The sequence below is a fragment of the Diceros bicornis genome, chromosome 4 (assembly GCF_020826845.1).
Source record: "Diceros bicornis minor isolate mBicDic1 chromosome 4, mDicBic1.mat.cur, whole genome shotgun sequence".
Taxonomy (NCBI): domain Eukaryota; kingdom Metazoa; phylum Chordata; class Mammalia; order Perissodactyla; family Rhinocerotidae; genus Diceros; species Diceros bicornis.
This window is the reverse complement of record NC_080743.1, coordinates 55,223,118-55,247,196: the sequence shown is the minus strand read 5'-3', so window position 1 is coordinate 55,247,196 and position 24,079 is coordinate 55,223,118. Positions and strand designations below refer to the sequence as shown.

Genomic DNA, 24,079 nt, shown 5'->3' with positions numbered 1-24,079 from the left:
TGAAATGGTAATACAACATAACAAAACGGTAACAAAGAAAAATTTAATTTTAACAAATGTAAACAATAATATACAAATTATGTGAAAATACCTCTGTTGAGATAAACTGTACTGGTAACTAAATGAGGGAAATGGATCAATGTAATCTTTTAGTACACATACAACCTATAAGAACACAAAGATGCTCAATTTCTAAGATTGTAATTAAATTTATATTAAACAACTTGTGAAAGACATATAATGCTAAAACTGTAGTGCTAGAACAGGGGGATGGGTGGAACATGTTCCCAGAGTGAGACTCCTCGGGTTTGCCTCCCGCACCACTAACCAGTTGAGTATCCCTTGCTTAACCTCTTTGCTTCTGCTTCCTTTTCTGCAAAATGGAAATAGAATCTACCTCACAGTGTTGTTATGAGAATTAAATGAGTAAATACATAAAGCAGTTTGGACAGTGTCTGGCCTGAAGTGCTCAATGCTTCCTATATTAGAAAATAAATCTGTGCAGTCCTCACCCTATCACTTCTCTATTAAAAACCCATCATTAGGTCCCTATCATTGACCAAAGGAAGTTATCCCACTCTTAATCAAAATATCTTCTTCATACATCGCCTCCTATTTTGGCTGTCAGTATCTCCCTCGCCAGACCGTAAGAGCCCAGATCCTCTTCCACTATCAGTTCCGTGGCAGGCATTCAAAAATTAGTTATCGAACTTTTTTCACGAGGGACAAAGGTCCTTAAAAAAGGAAAGAACTCTAGAAGCGATTACAAATCACCATGTGAAGTTTACGCATTAGAGCACTTAAAGAGGATTTACAAAACAAATTGTCTGCAGACTGGCCAACCACGCGAATCCACCACCAAGCCAAGCTTTTTAGTAAAATTGTTTCTCACTGACGTCACTCTATCATTGACCTCTGACGCACAGGAGGCGGGATTATGGAGACAGCTGGACTTCTTCCTGCTCCTCCCTCCTCCACCGGACCGGCTGGCGCAGTGGCCAGCCTGCCTCTGGTCGATTTGGTGTTTCCATTGGTCAGTTTCCCAGAGGAGGCTGGCTGTGGGGCTGACTCCGCCCCCCTGTGGGCGGGGTCTCTCCGCTAAAGGGGCTGGGGACGGTGGGGGGGGTTGCTGTAGCCGCCATCTTGGATTCCGCGGTAGCGGTGGCGGCAGTAGGGCGCCGCGTCTGGGGAGTGGCTCTCCCCTCCCCCTCCCCCCGGGTTCGGTGGCGGCGGCCCCTCCCCCTGGGGGGGTGGTGCGACGGCGGTGGCATCTACGGCCATGGCGGCGACTGCTGCTAACCCCGGTAAGGAGACGGAGGACTGGGGTGCCTCTAAAGGAGGACGTGCCGAGGGGGTTGGCAACTCAGGAGACCAGGGCTGAGGGGCCGTAGTTGGGGCTGAGGGCGCTGGGACGCGCGGGGGTGGCGAGGGGGCGGTGGGGGAGGGGAGTGACCTGAGGGAGGGGCCGGACTCTGGGGAACTGGAGAGACCCGAGGTGGAGGGAGGGAGCGGGCGGGTGGGAGTTGGGGGTTCCGTGCCGCGAGTTCTGTTGGAGCGGCTGCCCGCGCTGCGCTGGCCCGCCTCCACTCTTCTGGCAGCGTTCTGGTGTGCGATGTGGTCCTGTTTCAACCCTCTGCCCACTGGAGCTGCTTGATGCCGAATAACTGTGGGCAGAGTGGCTCGTTTCACTTTAAAAGTAGTTTGGATTCATAAACACCGGACCACGTTGCTATTTAGCGGAGGTGTTACTTCCAATCGTTTAAATATTTAGACTTTAAGTTAAAAAAATCTTTGAATATATACTCACCGTTTCTCTAGGCTATGCCTCCCCCCCCCACCTCCCTCCTCTTAATCCCGGGCTATACTTTGAAACTTGAGTTTATGTATTGAGGTGCCTCTAGTGCCTTTAGCTGCTGAGGGCCGAGGTTTGTGTAATGGTTGAGGTTCAGGACCGGTCTTGCCAACAGCAAGCATCCAGAAAACCAGGTTTAAATCTTGTTAGGTGTGGGTTGAGGCACTTCCCATTCTTTAAGAAAAGTTCAGTTCCATGCCATTTCTCAATGAACCATCTCTTCAAAAGGGAGTGCTTGAACATTTCAAAAAAATTTAGCCAGTCATGTCTAAGAGATGGAATGGGGTGTAGTGCAGCAGGTCTAGACAGATAGGTCTTCAAATTCCTAGTCCCAGTCCTTTTCCCACTATATTACAGTTACTTCTCCTTGGGAAGTATTTCATTTTAGGGGTCCTAGTTTACCTTGGTGACGTTGGCCATTCTCTTGCAAAATAGAATGCTTTCCCAGAAATCCATTTCTTTGATAGCCTTACAAAAGAAATGAATTTCGAGGTGGGGGCGAATTTCTTGAAAATACAGCAGTGGCCTGGAGGAATTCACTGCTGTTCCGACGTTGAAATTTAAGTTGGATTTTTTTTCCGTGTCTCTGAAAGGCAGTATTATTTTGCAATAGCCAGATTTTGCTGTTACAGTTGAATCACTGTGAAATTTATTGTCCTTCCTACTGTGTTTCTGGGAACAGACCTATTTAAAGAAGTTAATTTGTCACGTGGCGATATCATATTTTTAAATCGTTTTAGTTTTTTTAGAGGAAAAGGAGATAAAATTAATTGCTAAAATTCTATTGCAGGAAGTGCTGAGTGATGGAATAAAATTGGAAAGATGCTATTATTATGGCAGACCTGACTGTGTAGTAAAATAACCTGTTAACTAGGGAGTAAATAAACAAGATTTTAAACTGACAACACATTGCAAAACACTTATATAACCCTAGTCAAGTTGCAAAGTATTTCTCTTATTAAGAGGTGGCCTGCGTAAACAAGTTTAGTGCATATGTCAGAAGCTTTTTCCAGCAGTGTGGGTGGGGTTGCTTTATTTTGTTTTGCTTTTTAAACAACAGTAACCAGAATGACAGTGTCTTGACCACATTTTCATTAGCTGATCAATATCAGCTAAATCTGTAAGCAGAAAATAGCATTTATTTGTGTAGAATACTTGCTAATGAAACAGTTGATTTTGTTTGTTGTCCTTTAGCAGCCTGCTTCTGCGATTTCTAGATTTCTTTTTTGATGTTGAAAAATTCTTCCATCTCTTCCAAGTTATTGATCCCACATTCAACACATGATGATTAAATCAGAAAATGTATTTTCTTCCTTCATTTCTCCTTTTACCCCTTTATATCAGAAGGAGGAGATCATAGATGTATTGTGGACTTTTAGTAGCCTGTTGCATTTTGGGAAATGAGGACCATGACTGGAGAGACACAGGGTGGAAATGTACTGTGCTCAGTGAAAAGAAAGTAAATGGTTTTCAGGTCAGAATTCTGTTGCATGGTCAAACCTTCTTTCCTTAAAGCTATTTTGGGTGCTAGGGACATCTTACCTATTTCTTTGAGTTTTTTCTAATTTCTTTTTCTGGTTGTTAAGTTTCCCTACAGTTCTGTCTTCAGATATGTCTGCAAAGGATTTTTGTAGTCTCTAAGCTTCATTTGAGTTAATCGTTAGCGTTAATGACAATGCTTGATGATTGTGTTAATTGTACTCAGAATATGATTTAGAGACCATGGGTGGCCCTTCAGTGTCTTGCAGGGGATCTGGTTCCTTTGCATTTTTCACTGTGTCTTAACATGGTGCTGGGTCAAAAGAAGAGTAAGACATGGTTTATACTGTACCCTCCAAGAGTTATGTTGAAGTAATAGTTCTAATGTGATGATGGCTTTTTTTCTGTATGAATTGGTAATTCTTAATATTCTATTATTTTTCTCTAATTCTACTTACCATTGGCAAGTAGAAGTGGATGGGTAGATGGTCCATGAAGTCTTAGGCTGTATCTTTCTTGTTTATGGAATACTAACGATTTTGAGGAACACTTTTTAAATTGCACGTGTGATTTGTAATGCATTGGCTAAGGCGCTGGTTGGGAAGAGGTTGGGTATTTGATTTATAATTCAATATTCAAACCAGAGCTGTGAAGGAGTTTGTAGGTGGGTAGGTTTTTCCTCTCTTGATTCTGGTGTTCTCATTAGTGGAGATCTCTTTTTGTGCTATTAGGGACCATTTATTGTGGATGGAGAATGTGGTAGAAGGCAAAGAAAGGAACACTATTTGGGTTTGTAAGGCTGACATTTAGGAAAATTTTTCTTTTCACACAATTTTCACCTATATAAATTATAGTTTTAAAAGCATCAATTAACAAAATTCTTTATTTTATTTTATTTATTTATTTTTTTCCCCGAAAGCCCCAGTAGATAGTTGTCTGTCATAGCTGCACATCCTTCTAGTTGCTGTATGTGGGACGTGGCCCCAGCATGGCCAGAGAAGCGGTGTGTCAGTGCGCGCCCGGGATCTGAACCCAGGCCGCCAGCAGCGGAGCGCGCGCAGTTAACCGCTAAGCCACAGGGCCGGCCCGAAAATTCTTACCCATTACCTTTACTTACCTTTATCAGGTACAGGAAAATAGGAATTTATGCAGTGTAAAATTAAGATACCAAGATGCTTTATTATATTCTATTGCAAAAACCTTTTTGAAAAATGTTTAAATACATTTTACTAATCCAGCAATTGAAATACAATTAACATTTTTGAAAAAGAACGTTAATCTGCCTACTTTTTATGCTGTTAGATTTGTGACACTAACCTGAATTTTCTCTGTTTTCTAAGAAATTAAGAAGTAGATACTTCTGCATTCCTGGAACTCTAGTTTTCTTGTTGTTTTGAAATAGTGATCTCTCAGCTTAGTTTTTTGCTTTCCAGCCCTACCCCTCTACTCAAACAATCCACTAACAGATCAGAGTAATATGTTGTTTTATGGATGTTTTGTGAAAGTCTTTTGTGGTTCGCTGCTATGGATGACTTTGTTGTAAGGCAATAACAATAGGGATTTCCGCAGTGCCAAGTGATGGTTGATCTTCAAAAACTAAATTGCAACCCTCAAGGAAACTAAACCCTTTTTCCTTGATTTTACTTAGGCCATGACATCTTGGGGTTATTTAATTCCAAGACTAGTAAAATTTCAATCCTTAGTTGTGGAAACTGTCTTTGGAGCCATCTTTCTTTTTTTTCTTCAGGCTGTTTACTATATTTATTTAAATGTTAATTTCCTGGTGGTAGAGTCCTATATAGAAGTGCAAGGGTAGCCTTTCTGTGAGTGCTATCCTGTGTCTCTGCGGTTGTATAGCTGATTTCATTTAGATGTAACAATAAAAGAATACATTTAAGGCCCTTCTGAAATGCAAGGCCTGAGCTCAGTGGAGTCTTTCTGGGCCTGTCATCCATACCCAATGATAGGCCCTGCTCGTAGAGTTATCTGTTTTTAAGAATGCTGCATAGTATGGCATGGTGACTTCAGTAAGTTGACATCAGTGAATGTTGGAGTTGGAATCAAGATAACTCCCATATTTTACACGTAAGAAACAAAACCAGAGAAAGGAATGGGCACATTTATTAAACATTTATTAAGTTCCTACTATATGCCAGGCTACACGTTCCTGTTTTGTTGGCTATTCTGTATGTAGGAAACCATCTCTCACTTTCCAAATAAATTCGCTAAATTTACCTCTCTTTTCTTCATTTCTTCATTTTGTATTTTACCCTCCATGTCCTCCTGTAGTTGAATGGACAAACTAAGTTTATGACTTTAACATTATAGTTGGAATTTAAGTTCCATGAGAGCAGGACCTTCAGCTTCCTTGTTCACTAGGGCACTCCAGTGCTCACAGCGGTGCATGGTGTGTAGGACTAGAGTTCAATAAATGTTTGTTGAAATGAAATGAAATTAATGTTGTAAAACCCAGCATCGGAGGTTCATATCTTTATGCACTATTAACATGAAAATACCTTTGAAAGGAGAACGCTAATTAAGCCATTAATATCATGAATTAATTTATAATAGCTAACATTAATAGTTACATGCCAGCTATTGTTCTAAATATATTATCTCACTTAATCCTCATGTTTATTATCTCATTTAACCTTTACAACAATCCTAAGAGATATGTATTAATATCTTTGTTTTACATATGAGGAAACTAAGGCACAGAGTGAATAAGTAGTTTGTCTGAAGTCACATAGCTAGTAGTGGGTAGAGACAATTTGATTGCTGGCAGTTCGTCTACACAGTTAACATTCTTAATCTCTAAGTTGTAAGACTTTTTCCGTTGTGACTTGAGTCACTTTCTACTGAAATGTGGTACGATGGATATCTTTTGAGAAGGAGGAGGGTGGGATATTGTCTTTTTATGTAGATGAAGAAGGTAAAAGAGCAGTTTGGGCAGCTAGGAGGGCAAGTTGCTGGGATGGAGAGGTGAGTACAAGGTGTAAAAAGGAGCTGGAAGAGTGTCGCAGTTCCTAAAATCTTTTCTATAACTTCCTATGTTTTTTCCTCGTAGTTGTTTTTCAGCTCTTTAGATAATTTTTAAGGTTCTTACTGGAATCCTTCTCCTAGTTCTTTGTACCTCAGAATTGTGCCATTATGGTGAATCTCTCCTTGGACTTGGCTTCAGAGACATTGCATTGCTTGTTCTTTCTTACTGTTTCTTCTTTGTCCCTTTTGCCTGCTCATTTTCTTTTTCTTGTTCATTATGCTTCTCCTTTTCTAGTCTCTCTCTTGGGGCTAGAACTCTTAACTAATTAATAAGCCAGTCAACTTCCTTCGTTTGTATCTATTTACCCACCTTCCTACTTGCTTGCCCTCCTGCCTCAATTAAACATTTATTTGGTAACTACTGTATCCCATTCCCTTCATTTATCTTTTATGTATTGAAGAGTCTCTAAAATTTTCATTCCTTTCTTCTCACATAAGCTTCTTTCCTATATTTTTATCTATTTAAAAGACATCTCTACTCCAATAATCTTTAACATACTATTTATGTATATGTCTACCAGTATTGCCTTCAAATCTGCTGCCCTTCCTAACTTTTCTGTATCTTTCATGACTATGATAGTTTTTCCAGTTCCCCAGGCTAAGTAACTAGAAGTGTTTGGATTCTTTTATGCATTATCTGGTTGGTTATCACATCTTGGTTTTTTCGCATTAAAAAAAATTTTTTTTTAACATATAAAGATATTAAAACATTTTTTAACTGTTTAAAATATATAGTTAAAATAGATAACATTTAAACATTTAAGCACGTATATTTAAAAAGTTACTTTAGGGGCTGGCCTGGTGGCATAGTGGTTAAGTTTCCTGCTCTGCTTCGGCGGCCTGGGGTTCGCAGGTTCGAATCCTAGGCTCGGAAAGTATGCACCACTCATCAAGCCACGTGTGGTGGCGTCCCACATATAAAATAGAAGAAGATGGGCACAGATGTTAGCTCAGGGCTAATCTTCCTCAGCAAAAAGAGGAGGATTGGCGACAGGTGTTAGCTCAGAGCCAGTCTTCCTCACCAAAAAAAGAAAGTTATTTTAATCAAAATTATCCATGCTTATATTTAAAGACTTAGTTTGGGGGCTGGCCCAGTGGCACAACTGGTTAAGTGCGGGCGCTCCGCTGCGGCGGCCCGGGGTTGGCGGGTTCAGATCCTGGGTGTGCACCGACGCTCCGCTTGTCAAGCCATGCTGTGGCGGCGTCCCATATAAAGTGGAGGAAGATGGGCATGGATGTTAGCCCAGGGCCAGTCTTCCTCAGCAGAAAGAGGAGGATTGGCAGATGTTAGCTCAGGGCCGGTCTTCCTCGCAGAAAAAAAAAAAAGACTTAGTTTTACATGATTTGTTACAAAAACAACAGTCCTCTACCCTCTTCTCTTAGTTCCTTCTCCCCAGTGACAACCGTTTTTCTCTCTTTTAACCAAACTTTTTGTTTTTGTTTAAATAAAATGCTACAGAAGTAAAAGACGTGAGTTTTCAAATTGAAGGGGCCAGACCAGTGAATGAAAACACACCCACATCAGGGCACGTTATCATGAAATTTCAGCATCAGATACAAAGAGTATCCTACAAACTCCAGAGAGAAGAAAATTGGTCAGTTCAAAAGAATCAGGAATCATATTGGTCTTGCTTCTCAGTAGTCATACTGGAAAGTAGAAGACAATAGAGCAATGCCTTCAAAATTCTGAGGGAAAATAGTTTCCAACTTAGAATTCCATTCCTAGGCAAACTATCAGTTAGCGAAGGAGAAGAAAGATATTTTCATACATCCAAGGTCTCCCTTATACTGTTTCTCAGGGACTTACTAGAGGATGTACTTCAGTAGTAGGAGAGAGTAAACCAAGAAAGAGGAAACATGGAATACAGGATAGAGGCAGTACAACAGGAGAAAAGTGAAGCATCCATTTTGCATACATTGCTGTTAGTTTCCCTGTTTTCAGTATGGTACCCTCACTTTCATCTTTGCCTGGTGCTCCCCAGAGGTCTAGACTCTTCGAAAAATAAATCAGTGTTTTGACAGGGTGGATGAGGGGCAGTTTCCCTGCTAGAAGGCACTGGGAGAGGATCTGGGAGTCCACCTGCCACTTAAACAGATGTTGAACCAATCCTTTTTATTTTAGCTTTCATTCACCCTGTCCCCCACTCCCCCACAAAGAGGTACCTGGAATCACCAGTTCCTGAGACTTTGGGGGATTCCAACGTGTAAATTGAATTGGTGTTCTGCTTTTTCTCTTGCTGACTTAGGATTCAGTTCTCTTGGGTCTACCAAGGCAATGTTCCCAGTTTGTAAAAATTTATTGCTCTATTCTTCCATTTTTTCCATCCGTGTGGTTTTATATCTTGCATAAAATTGTTTTTCTCCTTTATATAATTTCTTGGGGGGGGGAGGGAAGAAAGTAAAGAAAGTAAAAATAGATGTATGTATTTAACCCACTATCCTTGTTCAGAAGTTGCGTAGTTTTAAAATTTTAGAGGTTCCTTCACCTTTTCATTCTGCTATCATACTAGTTTAGGCCTCTGTCACCTCATTTTTATTTAATCTAATCTGTCTCTCTGCTTCTATTACTTCAAACTTTAAATCTGTCATATTAATCTTTTAATTTACATTTTCTTCTTGTCACTCAGACTTAAAGGTATATTTTGTCTTTCAGTTGCTTATTGACTGAGGTCTAAGATTTCATCTTGGCATTCAAGGCCTTCTCATAATTGGGTAGCACTTGACATCTTGTTTTTTCTCCTAAATATCGACTCTCTGCTCTGTATAGGTCTGTTTCCCTACAGCTCTTCATAGCTATTTTCATACCTCCCTTTAGGATTTGCTCATGTCCATTTGTCTATGTGGAATGCCTTTTTCCTGTCCTTTACTTTTTCTGAGGCCCAGCTTGATCTATCTTTTTGAAACTTCCTGACTGGCTGCATGCCTGCCTGCCTGTCTTGTTTCCTTTAGTTTTTCCTTCCTATTGAGTACCTTCTCTGTGCTAGGGATTATGCCAGACCTTAATTTAAACCATCTCAGAATCATCTTTTCTTTCTCTAAATTCCTCTAACTCTTAGATCCTTGATAAACCTATTACTAAAAGTATGAACTTGATTTTCTTATGGGAAAAAATCGCTTTTTCTTAGGAAAGTTACTTATATTCACTATTTAAAATTTACAGGATGATATAGAAAAAGTTAACAGCAATGACGTATAAAAATATACTCAGTCTTACTAATAATAGAGAAATGCACATTAAGTCGACAGTGATAATCATTTTATACCTAGAAAATTAGTAAAAATTTGAAGGATTGCCAAAACTCAGTGCTAGTGGAGGTATGGATAATTTGATACTGTTGGTGAGGCTCTTAATTAATATAATCTTGTTGGAGGGTAATGGGCAAAGTTTTAAATGTGCTCCCTTAGACTCAGCAAGTCATTTTCAGAAACTTGTTAGTATAGAAACATTGGCACCTGTGCATAAAGATACACAAGGATATTCATTGATACATTATTTATCAATGATAGTGATAGTTTGAATGTTATATATACATACATTTGTACTATGAAGTACTATACCTGTAGCTATTAAAAAGAATGAGTTAACTCTGTATTTATTGACATGACACACCTTCCAAGATATATTGTTACATGGAAAAAATTTAAGGTTCAGAAAAAATATAATATGATCCCTTCCATTTTTTATGTAAAAATTATCCAAAACTCTATAACATATGATATATAGAAAAAAAGATCTGAAAGGATTCATATCAAAATGTTAACAGCAGTTACCCTTAGGGGGGGAAAGTGGGATTGAGGTGTGTGCGTGGAGAATTTTACTTTTGACTGTTTGCTTCTATGTTGTTTGAATATTTTTAGAGACTTCTACATTTGATTTTCTGTATATTTATATTGTATTTTAATATATTACTTTTGTAATGAAAAAATTAACAATGGCAAAATCAGTTAACATTTTGGTGTTTGATATATTTTTATAAAGTGACTGTTTAAAGGGTACTTAAAGTGTGTCAGGCACTATGCTAAGCACTTTTCACATGCAGTTATCTAATTTAATCTTCCCAAAAGGTAGGTACTGGTGTTAGCTACATTTTACAGATAAACTCAGATTAAGGAATTTGCCCAAGGTCATACAAGTTATAAGTGATAACTCTAGGATTGGAATCCAGGTTTATCTTACTTTAGAGTTTGAGCTGTGTTCTCTCAGATTTTCAATATGTGCCATACACAAGGCATACACATATACATTTTCTTTTTTAAAAATTGGGATCATGCATTTTCTGGTTGTAAAAGTAGTATATGCTTAATGTAAAAGGCAAAACAAAATGGATATACAGAAAATCAAATGTAGAAGTCTCTAAATGCCATCCCAAAGATAATCACCGTTAATAGTTTTATTGTGTAACATTTGCTCACTCCATTCTAGCCATGACATCATCCACACTATTTCTAGAACTTAATAGGCATGCTCTCACCTCCTGGTCTTTGCACTCTGCCTAGAATGCATTTCCCCCAGATACTTGCACAGTTTATTCTCTTACCTCCTTCTGATCTTTCCTTAAATGTTACCTTTTCAGTGAGGTCTTCCCTTACTATCTAAAATTGCTACCCTCCTACCCTTGAACATTTACATACTTCTGATTTGACTTCTCCTGGTTTATTTTTCTCCATATTTATCACTATATAACATATTATTAGATTGAGCCATATGAAGTAACTGATATTTTTTACCTGTAAAATTTCAGTTTCATATTATCAACCTAATTTATATTTTAATTATTTCTTTTGTTTATCTCTCCCACTAACTTGTAAAATTCATAAGAGTTAAGACTTTTGTCTGTTCTATTTATTGTTTTATCTCTAGGGCCTGCAACAGCATGTGGCATATAGTAGACATGCAATAAATATTAAATGAATTCTTCCAGGCTTTGTTATGCATATAAACTTTAAAGAAGATTATATTATATATACTTTTCTGTAGCTTATTTTTCCATAATCATATATGTGGATAGCTTTCCATTTCAAAGATATAGATAGACCTTAAAAATTCTTTTGTATGTTTAAAATATTTTTTTATTGTGGCAAAATACACATAACATAAAATTTGTCATTTTAACCATTATTAAGTGTACAGTTTAGTGGCATTAGTATATTCACATTGTTGTGCAGTTGTCACCACCATCTGCCTCCGGAACTTTTTTTGTCTTGCAAAACTGAAACTCTGTACCATTCCCCAGTCCCTCTAGCCCCCCGAAACCACCATTCTGCACTCTCTCTCTGTGAATTTGACTATGCTAGGTACCTTATATAAGTGAAATCATATAGTATTTACCCTTTTGTGACTTATTTCACTTAGCATAATATCTTCAGGGTTCATCTCTATTATAGCATATTGCAGAATTTCCTTCTTTTTTAAGGCTGAATACTACTCCATTGGATGTATATGCCACATTTTTTTTTAATCCATTCATCTCGATGGACACTTCAGTTGCTTTCACGTCTTAGCTATTGTGAACGGTGCTGCAATGAACGTGAGTTGTACAAGTATCTCTTCGAGGCCCTGCTTTCAATTCTTTGAGTATATACCCACAAATGGAATTGCTGGATCATATAGTAATTCTGTTTTTAATTTTTTGAGGAATCTCCATACTGTTTCCCATAGTGGCTGCACCATTTTATGTTTCCACCAACAGTGCACAAGAGTTCCAGTTCCCCCACATCCTCACCAACACTTGTTATTTTCTTTTTTTTTTTTTTTGTTTATGGTGACCATCCTAATGGGTGTGAGGTGATATCTTGTAGTTTCGATTTGCGTTTCTCTAATGATTAGTGATGTTGAACATCTTTTCATATGCTTATTGTCCATTTGTATATCTTCTTTGAAGAGATGTCTATTCAAGACCTTTGCGGATTTTTAAATCAAGTTGTGTTTTTGTTATTGTTGAGTTGTTGGAGTTCTTTATATATTCTGGATATTAATTCCATATCAGAGATATGATTTGCAAATGTTTTCTCCCATTCCATGGGTTGCCTTTTTACTCTGCTGATAGTGTTCTTTGATGCACAAAAGTTTCTAATTTTGATGAAGTCCAGTTTATCTCTTTTTTTACTTTTGTTGCTTGTGCTTTTGATATGTACAAGAAATTGCCAAATCCAATGTCATGAAGCTTTAATTCTAAGAGTTTTGTAGTTTTAACTCTCATTTAGGTCTTTGATCCATTTTGAGTTAATTTTTGTGTATGATATTAGGTAAAGAAGGATACAACTTAATTCTTCTGCGTGTGGATATCCAGTTTTCCAAACATCATTTGTTGAAAAGGCTGTCCTTTCCCCATTGAATGGTCTTGGCACCCTTGTTGAAAATCATTTGACGATACATGTGAGGGTTTATTTCTGGGCTTTCTATTCTATTCCATTGGTCTATATGGCTGTCTTTATGCCAGTACCACACTGTTTTAATTACTGTAGCTTTGTGATGTATCATCATTTTAATGGTGGGTATTTGAGTATCCTCTTTATCTAGTGTTAAAGGCAGTTATAAATGTTTGGGCTTGTAATAGAGGACATGCCTAGGGGCCGGCCCCATGGCTTAGAGGTTAAGTGCGCACACTCCGCTACTGGCGGCCCGGGTTTGGATCCCGAGCGCACCGACGCACCGCTTCTCCGGCCATGCTGAGGCGGCGTCCCACATACAGCAACTAGAAGGGTGTGCAGCTATGACATACAATTATCTACTGGGGCTTTGGGGAAAAAAAGGAGGAGGATTGGCAATAGATGTTAGCTCAGAGCCAGTCTTCCTCAGCAAAAAGAGGAGGATTAGCATGGATGTTAGCTCAGGGCTGATCTTCCTCACAAAAAAAAAAAAGAAGAAGACATGCATAAAAGAGGTTTTGCGTTTTGAGGTTAGGTGTAGTTTGTTATAAATATAATTTGGAGGTAGATTTTAGGAATAATAAATAAAACATTAAAAAACATGTACAAATTGGTTCATATTTTAGACAACTTGGGAATATGATGACTTATTGTTACCAACATTTATTTTTGAACATTTTATTATCTATTCAACTTTTTTTTGTGTGTGCGTGTGTGAGAAAGATCAGCCCTGAGCTAACATCCATGCTAATCCTCCTCTTTTTGCTGAGGAAGACCGGCTCTGAGCCAACATCTGTTGCTAATCCTCCTCCTTTTTTTTTTTCTCCCGAAGCCCCAGTAGATAGTTGTATGTCATAGTTGCACATCCTTCTAGGTGCTGTATGTGGGACGCGGCCTCAGCATGGCCGGAGAAGCGGTGCGTCGGTGCGCGCCCGGGATCCGAACCCGGGCCGCCAGTAGCAGAGTGCGTGCACTTAACCGCTAAGCCACGGAGCCGGCCCTCTATTCAACTTTTAATGCTTCCTTTATAACTCCTGTTTTCCTCAGTCATATGATTTCAATGACTTAGTTCTGTATTGTTTCCCTACTTCAAGAAAGGAAGTTACGTTTAGAAGTAGCTTTTCTGTAAATCTAGAAGACTATGATGACTGACTAAAATATGTTATATTTACCATTTTTCTGTAATTTCTGTCAAATTGTCATTTTAATAGAAGTACTTGAGTTCAGTGCACTAAGAATACTCCTTAACTATACTATCCTTACATAACACCAAGTTCCTCTTCCCTTTAAAAGGAGCTAATCTTAGTAAATCAAATCCAGAGTATATTAAAAGAATCATACATCATTATTGTATTAGTTTCCCAGGACTGTTGTGACAAATTACCACAAACTAGAAGGCTTAAAACAACAGATATTTATTCTCTCACAGTTCTGGAGGCTCAGAGTCTGAAATGAAGATGTCATGAGGTTTGGTTCCTTCTGGAGGCTCTGAGAAAAAAACCTCTCCCTCTTTTCCAGCTTGTAGACACATCACTCCAATCTCCGTCTCCCTCTCCAAATGTCCCTCTCCTTGCACTTGTAAAGATAGCAGTCATTGGATTTAGAGCCCACCCTAATCCAGTGTGACCTCAGTCTTACATAATTTTATCTTCAGAGACCCTGCTTCCAAATAAAGTCACATTCTGAGGTTGTGTGTGTACATGCAGTTTTATACTATTCAACCCACTACAAGTATTGAGTAGGGTTTATTCTAGGAACTCAAAGATGAGAAAACCTGTATAATTCATGTCATTAACAAACTAAAGGGGCTGGCCCTGTGGCTTAGCGGTTAAGTGCGTGCACTCCACTGCTGGTGGCCCGGATTCGGATCCTGTGCACGCACCGACGCACCGCTTCTCCGGCCATGCTGAGGCCGCGTCCCACATACAGCAACTGGAAGGATGTGCAGCTATGACATACAGCTATCTACTGGGGCTTTGGAGGGAAAAAATAAATAAATAAAATCTTTAAAAAAAAAAAAAAACAAACTAAAGGGAAAAAGATGATACCTCAATAAATGCGTTACAAAAGCATTTGTTTCTGATAAAAGGAATCCATTCCTGATTTTTAAAAAATGGCTGTTAAATCAGAATAGAACTAAACCACCTAAATTAAGTCCAGTGAAATCATGAATAAGTCAGAGATATCAATATTTATTTTGGAGATTATCTAGACCAAGGTTGCTTAACCTTTTGTATGACATGGACCCCTTCGGCTGTTTGGTGACACCTGTTGAACCTTTTTTCAGCCTCGTTGGGTCATTGTGAGAATAAATGAGAGGTGCACAAGTTGCTCAGCACAGTGTCTGGCACACACTGAAGGCTTAGAAAAAATGTTATTATCACTAATTATCTATGCATTCACTGCTCCCCCTTTACTTCCTGTAAAATCAAATAGCAGTACTTCTGCTTCGCAGGTCGGAAAGTTCTTATTGCACTTTCGTGTCACGCCCACCCCTAAATAAATACCTCCTCTGATCTGGGCCAAGTTGGAGCCCCTCGCCAGGGGAGGAAAGACTCATCTGGTGCATGGTGGTAAAAGTTGGTGAACTGGCTGCTCAGGGCCATGGGCCCCTCAGATCGCCCTGGGCTGTGGCTTGCTCTCCCTGTTGAACCCTTCTTAGAATGTTATTCTGTGCATAAAATAGCAATACATAGTAGTACAAAGAAATAAATTCTATTAAAAATACAGTTATCAAAATATTAAAAATTACAAATTTATGATAGAGTAATTAATGTTTATTAATGATAAATAGCAAGATGTAGTGACAAGTTGAATAACTACCATATTTTTATAGTATTGACTCTAACAATAATTCTAGATATTTGTAATAACTGTCATGTGATATAGAAATATCTGATTTCTATTGATGACAGAGTCACAGATACTGCTAATACTACTGTGGTTTACTGTCTACTGTCATAATTGAAGGAAATGCTAAATTTTAGTTAGAGATTAACGAAAATAAAGATATAATTTTTCCTCGTCCAAGTTCACCCCTCCCTCCTGGGATTTTAGCCAGTGACCCACAGATTAAGAACTCTTGCAATAATGCAATAAGAGAAGAAAACAAAATGGTGTAAATATTGAATAAGGAAGGGAAAATAGTCATTCCTTGCAGGTGATGTGATTGTATACTAAGAAAATTCAATAAACTAAATGCTTTTTGATAAGATAATTTAGTAAAGTTATTTGGGTACAATATAAATATACTGAAATCAATAGCTTTCTTTTATTCTAGCAATAATCAGTTAGAAGTTGAAATGGAAAAAAGATGTCATTCACAGTAGTATTAAGAACCATAAAATACCTAAAAATAAATAGAACGAGAAAGATGTAAGACCTATGTAAAGAAAACTATAAAATTTTATTAAAAGACATTAGAAAAGATCTGAATAAATGTAAGACATACTCTTTTCCTGGATGAGGAAATGCAATATCATAATGCTACTATTCTTTCAAAATTAACATAAATTTAATGTAATTGAATTAACCACATGAGTTTTTTGTTTGTTATTAGAACTTGACGTAGGTTTTAAAGTTCAAAAGGAAGATAAAGTGTATGACGTTAAAAGTGTTTTTGAAACTTAACTAAACTTTTTATTTTGAGATAATTTTAGGTTCATATACAGTTAAGAGAAGTAATGCAGAGATCCCCTACCCTTCACCCAGTTTCCCCCAATGGTAGTATTTTGTGAGACTGTAGTACAATATCGTGAGCAGGATATTGACATTGATACAGTCAAGTTAAGACTGTTTCTATCATCACAAGGGTCCCTCATGGTACTCTTTTAGAGCCACACCCACTTTCCTCATACCTCCATCCTCTCCTTAATCTCTGGCAGCCACTAATCTTTTCTTTATTTTTATAATTTTATCATTTCAATAATGTCCTATAAATGGAATCATACGATATGTAACCTTTTGCAGTTGGCTTTTTTCACTCAGCATGATTCTCTGGAGATTTCATCCAGGTTGTTGTGTGTATCAGTAGTTCATTCCTTTTTGTTGCTGAGTAGTATTCAGTGATGTGGGTATATATCACAGTTTCAACCATTCACCTGTTGAAGGACATCTCTCCCCACTCCCCCGCCCGCCCCTCCCCCTCCCTCTTTTTCTTTCTTTTCTTTCTTTCTCTCATTCGAGGAAGATTAGCCCTGAGCTAATCTTCCTGTATTTTATGTGGGACACCTGCCACAGCGTGGTTTGATAAGCGGTGCATACATCTGTGCCCGGGATCCAAACCTGCAAACCCCAGGCCACCGAAGCGGAGCGCTCGAACTTAACCACTACGCCACCAGGCCGACCCCAGCATGTTTAGTTTTTAAAGAAACTTTCCTGAGTCACTGTACTGTATTACATTCTCACCAGCAATGTATAAGTGATCTACTTTTTCTGTATCCTTGCCGGCATTTAGTATTTTTAATTTTAGCCATTCTGATGGGTATGTAGTGCATCTCATTGTGGTTTTAATTTGCATTTCCCTCATGGCTAATGATGTGGAACATCTTTTCATATGCTTGTTTACCCTTTGTATCTTCCTTGGTGAGTTGTGTCTTCATATCTTTTGCCCATGTTCTAATCAGACTGTTGAGTTTTGAGAGTTCTTTTTATGTTCTAGGTACAAGTCCTCTGTCTGTTGGTGCATTGTTTTCTCCCACTCTGTGGCTTGTCTTTTCATCTTCTGACAGTCTTGCACAGAGCAAAAGTTTTTAATTTCAATGAAGTCTAATTTAGTTTTTCCTTTCATGAATCTTGCTTTTGGTGCCAAGTTTGAGAACTCTTTGCCTAGCCCTAGATCCTAAAGATTTTTCTGCGTTTTTTCCTAAAAGTTACGTTTAAGTATGTGATCTATTTTGATTAATTTTTGTATAAGGGATAAAGCTTAGGTTGAGGTTCATTTTTTTGCCTGTGAATGTACATTGCTGTAGCACTTTTTGTTGAACAGGCTATCTTTCCTCCATTGAATTCCTTTTGCACTTTTGTTAAAAATCATTTGGGCATATTTGTGTGGATCTCTTTCTGGGTTTCATTGATCTATGTGTCTGTCCCTCTGCTAAGACTACACAGTAGCTATACATTAAGTTTTGGAATCAGACTGATTCTTCCCACTTTTTCTTTGTCAAAATTATTTTAGCTATTATAGTTCCTTTACCTTTCCATGTGACCCGCCCCTGGTGGTCTAGTGGTTGAGATTTGGCACTCCCACCGGCAAGGCCTGGCTTCGTTTTCCTGTCAGGAAACCACACCACCCGTCTGTTGGTTGTCATACTGTGGCGGCTGCATGTTGCTTTGATGCTGAAAGCTGTGCCACCAGTATTTCAAATACTGTCAGGGTCACCCATGGTGGACAGGTTTCAGCAGAGCTTCCAGACTAAGGCAGGCTAGGAAGAAGGACCTGGCCACCTACTTCCGAAAAAATTGGCCACAAAAACCCTATGAATAGTAGCAGAGCATTGTCTGATATAGCACCAGCTGGTGAGAGGATGGTGCAAGAAGATAGGGCAAGTTTCAGCTCTGCTATATACAGGTGTTGTTAGAAGTTGGAATTGATTTGATGGCACTAATAGCAACAAACCTTTCCATATTAATTTTAGAATAATCTTGTTTATATCTGCAAAAACATCTTGGTAGAATTTTGATAGGAATTGCTTTAAACCTGTATATCAATTTGAAGAGAATTAGCATCTTTAGTATGTTGACTCATCTAATCCATGACCGTGCTGTCTCTCCATTTATTTAGATCTTTGGTTTCTTTCATCAGCATTGTGTAGTTTTCAGCATAAAATTTATAAATTTATAAATATTTATATATTTATAAATATTTTTACTTTTTTATAATTAGAAATGGTTTTGTGTTTTTAATTTTGGCTTCTATGTATTAATTGCTAGTATATAGAAACACAATTGATTTTTATATGTTTATCTTACGTCCTGCAACTTTGCTGAATTCACCTGTTCGTTCTAGGAGGTTTTTTTTGGTAAATTTCTTAGGATTTTCTACCAAGACAATCATGTCTTCTGCAAATGGGGACAGTTTTATTTCTTCCTTTTTGATCTGTATGCCTTTTACTTCCTTTTCTTGCATTTTTTGCACTGGCTAGAAGTTACCATGCTATGTTTGAATAAGTGATGAGAGTGACTATTCTTGCTTAGTTCCCAATCTTGGGGAGAAAGCATTGTCTTTCTCCATTAAGTATAATATTAGCTGTGGGTTTTTTCTTTTTTTTTGGTAGATTCTTTTATTAAGTTGAGGACATTTCCCTCTATTCCTGTTTTTCTGAGTTTTTATCGAGAATGGGTGTTGAATTTTATCAAATGCTTTTAATGCGTAGGTCAATATGATCATGTTATTTTTCTTTAGCCTATTAATGTGGTGAATTATAATGATTGATTTTTAAATATTGAACCAGTTTGCTTCCCTAGAATAAATCACACTTGGTCATATTATATAATTCTTTTGCACATTGCTAAATTCTATTTGCCAATATTTTGCTAAGGATTTTTGTATCGATTTTCATGAGGAATATTGATCTCTAGTTTTTTGCTTATTTGTTTTGTTTTTGTACTGTCTTTGGTTTTGGTATCAAGGTAATACTAGCTTCATAAGGTGAATTGGTAAGTGTCCCCTTCCTCCACTAGTTTATGGAGGAAGTTGTGTAGAATTGTTGTTAACTCTTCTTTAAATGTTTGGTAGAATTCTCTGGTGAAATCATCTGGACCTGGAGATTTCTTTTTTGAGAGTTTTAAAATTACGAATTGAATTTTGTGTTGGGTCTGTTGTTTTAGTTTGTGTTTTTTTCAAAGAATTGGTACATTTTGTCTAAGTTGTCTGATTTATGTGTGTTATTCTTACTGTTCCCAGTTATCTCTTTGGTTTCTTCAGGGTCTGTAGTGATATCTCTGTTTTCATTCCTAATAATTGGTAGTTTGTGTCTTTTTTGTTTGTCTTGCTAGAGGTTTGTCAATGTTATTGATCTGTTTAAAGAACCAGTTTTTTGTTGCATTTATTTATTTTCTCTTTTCAAATTCATTGGTTTTTTTTATTACTTTCTTCCTTTTGCTTGCTTTGGGTTTATTTTTTTCTCTTTCTGGGTTTTTGAGGTGGAAGTTTACGTGATTGATTTGACTTTTCCCTCTTTTCCAATATAAGCATTTTAGTACTATAAAATTTCCTCTGAGTATAGCTTTTGCTGTGTGTTACACATTTTGCGATCTTTTATTTTCAATTCCATTTTAGTGCATTGTGTTTTTTAATTTCCTTTAAGACTTCCTCTTTGACTCATTGATTGTTTAGAAGTGTGTTGTTCAGTGTCCAAGTATATGGAGATTTTCCTGTTATCATTCTGTTACTGATTTCTAGTTTGATTCCATTGTGGTTAGAGAATATAGTCTATGATTTCAATTCTTGTAAATTTGTTGAAGTTTGTTTAATGGCCCAGGATGTAGTCTGTCTTGGTGTATGTTCTGGGGACACTTGAAAAGAATGTGTACCTGCTGTTGTTGGGTGGAGTGTTTCTATAAATATTAGACCCTGTTGGTTGATGGTGTCATTGAGATCTTCTGTATCTTTGATGACTTTCTAATTGTTCTGTTAATTGTTGAGAGAGGGGCGTTGAAGTCTCTAACTATAATTATTTTATCCTTTCTGTTCTGTCGGTGTTGGTATAACATATTTTGCAGCTCTGTGTTTGGTGCATATACACAGGGTTCTTCTTGGTGGATTGCATCTTTGTTACATAATGTCCTGCTTTGTCTCTGGTAATTTTATTTGCTCTGGAGTTTACTTTGTCTGATTATTGTTATTAATATAGCCACTCTTGCTTTCCTTTGATTAATGTTTACATGATATATCTTTCTCCATCCTTTTATTTTGAGCCTGCCTCTACTGTTGTATTTGAAGCGTGTTTCTTGTAGACAGCATGGGTCATGTTTTTAAATTTCTCTGCCAATCTGTGTTAACTGGTGTATTTAGACCATTTACATTTAATAAAATTATTGGTATGTTAGGGCTTAAGTCTGCCATTTTATTTTTTGTTTTCTGTTTGTTTTTTGTGCCTTCCTATAGGTAATTTGAACATTTTTTAGAATTCCATTTTGATTTATCTGTAATGTTTTTAAGTGTATCTCCTTGTATAGCTTTTCTAGTAATTGCTGTAGTGGGCATTCCATTATATATACATAACTTATCCCAGTCTATTGTTGCTGTCATTTGACCAGTTTGAGTAAAGTGTTAAAATCTTAACTCCCTTTACCCTCCCTATTTATAATTTGTCTTAAGTATTTTCTGTATGTACGTTTATAAACATATCAGCATTGTAATTTTTACTTCAACCATCAAAGATAATTTAGAAAACTCAAAAGGAGGAGGAAAGCATATTGATTTTACCTATATTTTTGCTTACTGTGTTCTTCTTTCTTGATATTCCAAAATTCCTTTTATAATTTCCTTTGTGTTTAGAGAACTTTGCCATTCTTTTAGGATTGGTCTGTTGGTGACAAATTCTCCTTAGTTTTCCATCATCAGAGAATGTGTTGATTTCTCCTTCATTTCCGAAGGGTGTTTTCACTGGGTATAGGATTCTGAGTTGGCAGTTAGTTTCTTTAAGCACTTAAAAAATATTATGCCACTTTCTTTTGGCTTCCATGGTTTCTGATGAAAAACCTGCTGTCATTTGAATTGTTTTTCTTTTATAACTAAGATGTCATTTTTTCTCTGCTCTCAAAACTTTATCTTCAGTTTTTAGAAGTTTAATTGTGATGTGTGTTGGAATGGATTTCTTTAGGTTTATCCTTATGGAGTTTACTCAACTTCTTGAATCTGTAGGTTACATCTCTTGCCAAATTTGGGAAGTTTTCAGATGTTATTTTTCAGCCTTGCCTTCTTTCTCCTCTCTTTCCAGGACTCTAATGGCATAAATATTGGATCTTTTGTTATAGTTACACAGGTCCCTGAGGCTCTGTTAACTTTTTTTCCTGTTCATTTTCTTTCCCATTCTATTTTCTTCCTGTTCAGATTGGGTAATTACTAGCGTTCTGTCTTACATTTCAGTGATTTTTTTCCTTTGTTCCCTCCTTTCTAGTGTTGAGCTCATCCACCTAACTTTTCGTTTCAGTTATTTTTCAATTCTAAAATTTCTATTTGGTTTTTCTTTATATCTCCTATTTCTTCACTGAGACTATTTCTTTAGTGGGCCTTTCTATTTTTTCATCTGTTTCCACTGTGTTAGTAATTGCTTATTGAAACATTTTTATCATGGCTGCTTTAAAAATTTTTGTCAGATAATTCTAACACCTGTGTCATGTCATTGTTGGCATCTGTTGATTGTTATTTTTCATTCGTTTTTTGATCTCCATGGTTCTTGGTAGTGAGTGATTTTTAGAAAATTGAAGCCTGGACATTTTTGTATTATGTTATGTGACATTGGATCTTATTTAGACTTGTTTTAGCTGGCTTTCACTGATACTCCTTTGGAGGGGAAGAGGGAGTGCTGCCTTGTTATTGCTAGGTGGAGATAGAATTCCAGGTTCCCCACTCAGCCTCTGTTGACACCTGAAGTGGAGGCTTCTTGTTACTGCTGAATGGGGATGGAAGTTATATATATCCCCACATGGTCTCCAATGACACAGTGGGGGACAGGTTCTTGTTTCTGACCAGAGGAAATGAAAGTCCCAAGACCTTTATTGGCCTTCTCTGACACCATCCCGAAAGGAGTTTTGGGGGTACTTTGTTACCACCTCACAAAGATGGATATTTGAGTTCCCCACTCAGCCTTTACTGGCAGAGTACAAGCGGAGTCACAGTTTTCCTGTGGTATTTGGCTGGAGTAGAGTAGTTGTCCAAGAGTTTTCTGTCTTGGTAAGCTGCCCCTTTTCCTGGTCTTTTGACTAGAGAAAGCAGGCATTTTGGGCCGCTATTTCTGTAGGTACCCCTTCATGTTCCCAGGTGGCTGACTTTTTCAGCCCCATGTCTGGGATATGTGAGGCAAAAAGAAAACCAGGAAAACTCATCACTGTATCATTCCTTGAGTCCTGAGATTCCCAGCTGGTCTGCCTTCTTCTTTCCACCTTTCAGAGTATTCTTATGTTTGTTTTATATATAATGTCCAGGACTTTTAGTTGTACTTAGCTGGAGGAATAGGGAAAAGTACATCTACTTCATTGTCCTGGAAGCAGAAGTCAGTATGTGACATTTAATAAGAAAATTTTGTCAAATAAATTAATGAGGAATAGAGGACTGTCCTATTTGATAATTAAAGTGTACTGTAAAGCTGTTGTAATCAGAGGTGTTCATTACTGACACAGGAGCAGGAAAATATAATAATACAGAATAAAAGTGTAGAAATACATCAGTTATCTATAGACACTGAAAGTATAATAAAGGAGTCATTTAAAATAAGTGAGGAATGGATGGACTATTCAGCAAATGATATTAGAATAATTAGTTATCCATTTGGGAGAAAATAGAGTCCTACCTTATGCCAGGTAGGCATAAGGTAATAAATTCCAGGTGGGTTAAAAATCTAAATGTGAAAAACAAAAGTATTATAAGAAAATATAGAAATAACCTGGAGGTTGGTGAGCTTTCCTAAGCAAGACAGAAATCCATGAATTATTTAGGAAAACATTGATAAATTTACCACCATAAAAATGCAAAGTGTTGTATAGTTAAAGGCAAGTATAGGTGATGAGAAAATATTTGTGATACGTAATAAACAAAGGGCTTAATATCTTTTATATACCAATAGATCCTACAAATTAATTAGAAAAAGACATTCAGCATAAAAATATTAAAGATATGAAGAGTCAGCTCATTAATTTCAGATGACTAATAAATATAAATATAAATAATAAATAAATTAATTAAATAAATATAAAAAGAAATAAAATACAAATTAAAACAGAGCCATCAGCCCAACCATTTTTACCAGTCAGATTGGGTAAAATTAAAAACTATAACATCCAGGGTGCCGGCCCGGTGGCATAGTGGTTAAGTTTGTGTGCTCCACTTCGGCAGCCTGGGGTTCACAGGTTCGAATCCCAGGCATGGACCTACACACCACTCATCAAGCCATGCTGTGGTGGCATCTCACATACAAAATAGAGGAGGATGGGCGCGGATGTTAGCTGAGGGCCAATCTTCCACAGCAAAAAGAAGATTGGCAACAGACATTAGCTCAGGGCCAATCTTCCTCACCAAAAAAAAAAAAAAAGTGTAATATCCAGTACTGGTGAGGGAAATAGGTACTGTCATATCCTTTTAGTGGGAACATAAATTATAGCAGCCTTTTTGGAATG

General features: G+C 37.4%; 1 protein-coding gene across 4 annotated transcripts in view; it reads left to right on the top strand.

The window, feature by feature from the left end:
• Positions 1-1,179: 1,179 nt before the first annotated feature.
• Positions 1,180-24,079, top strand: part of ARNT (aryl hydrocarbon receptor nuclear translocator) — a 63,558-nt gene continuing 40,658 nt past the window's right edge. For 2 of the 4 annotated variants that reach the window (XM_058539072.1, XM_058539070.1), the window contains exon 1: positions 1,180-1,304. In XM_058539072.1, the coding sequence (XP_058395055.1) occupies positions 1,280-1,304 (25 nt within the window). In that variant the 5' untranslated portion in view covers positions 1,180-1,279. The remainder of the gene's footprint in view (positions 1,305-24,079) is intronic. The other 2 variants (XM_058539071.1, XM_058539069.1) reach the window with 1 other exon arrangement.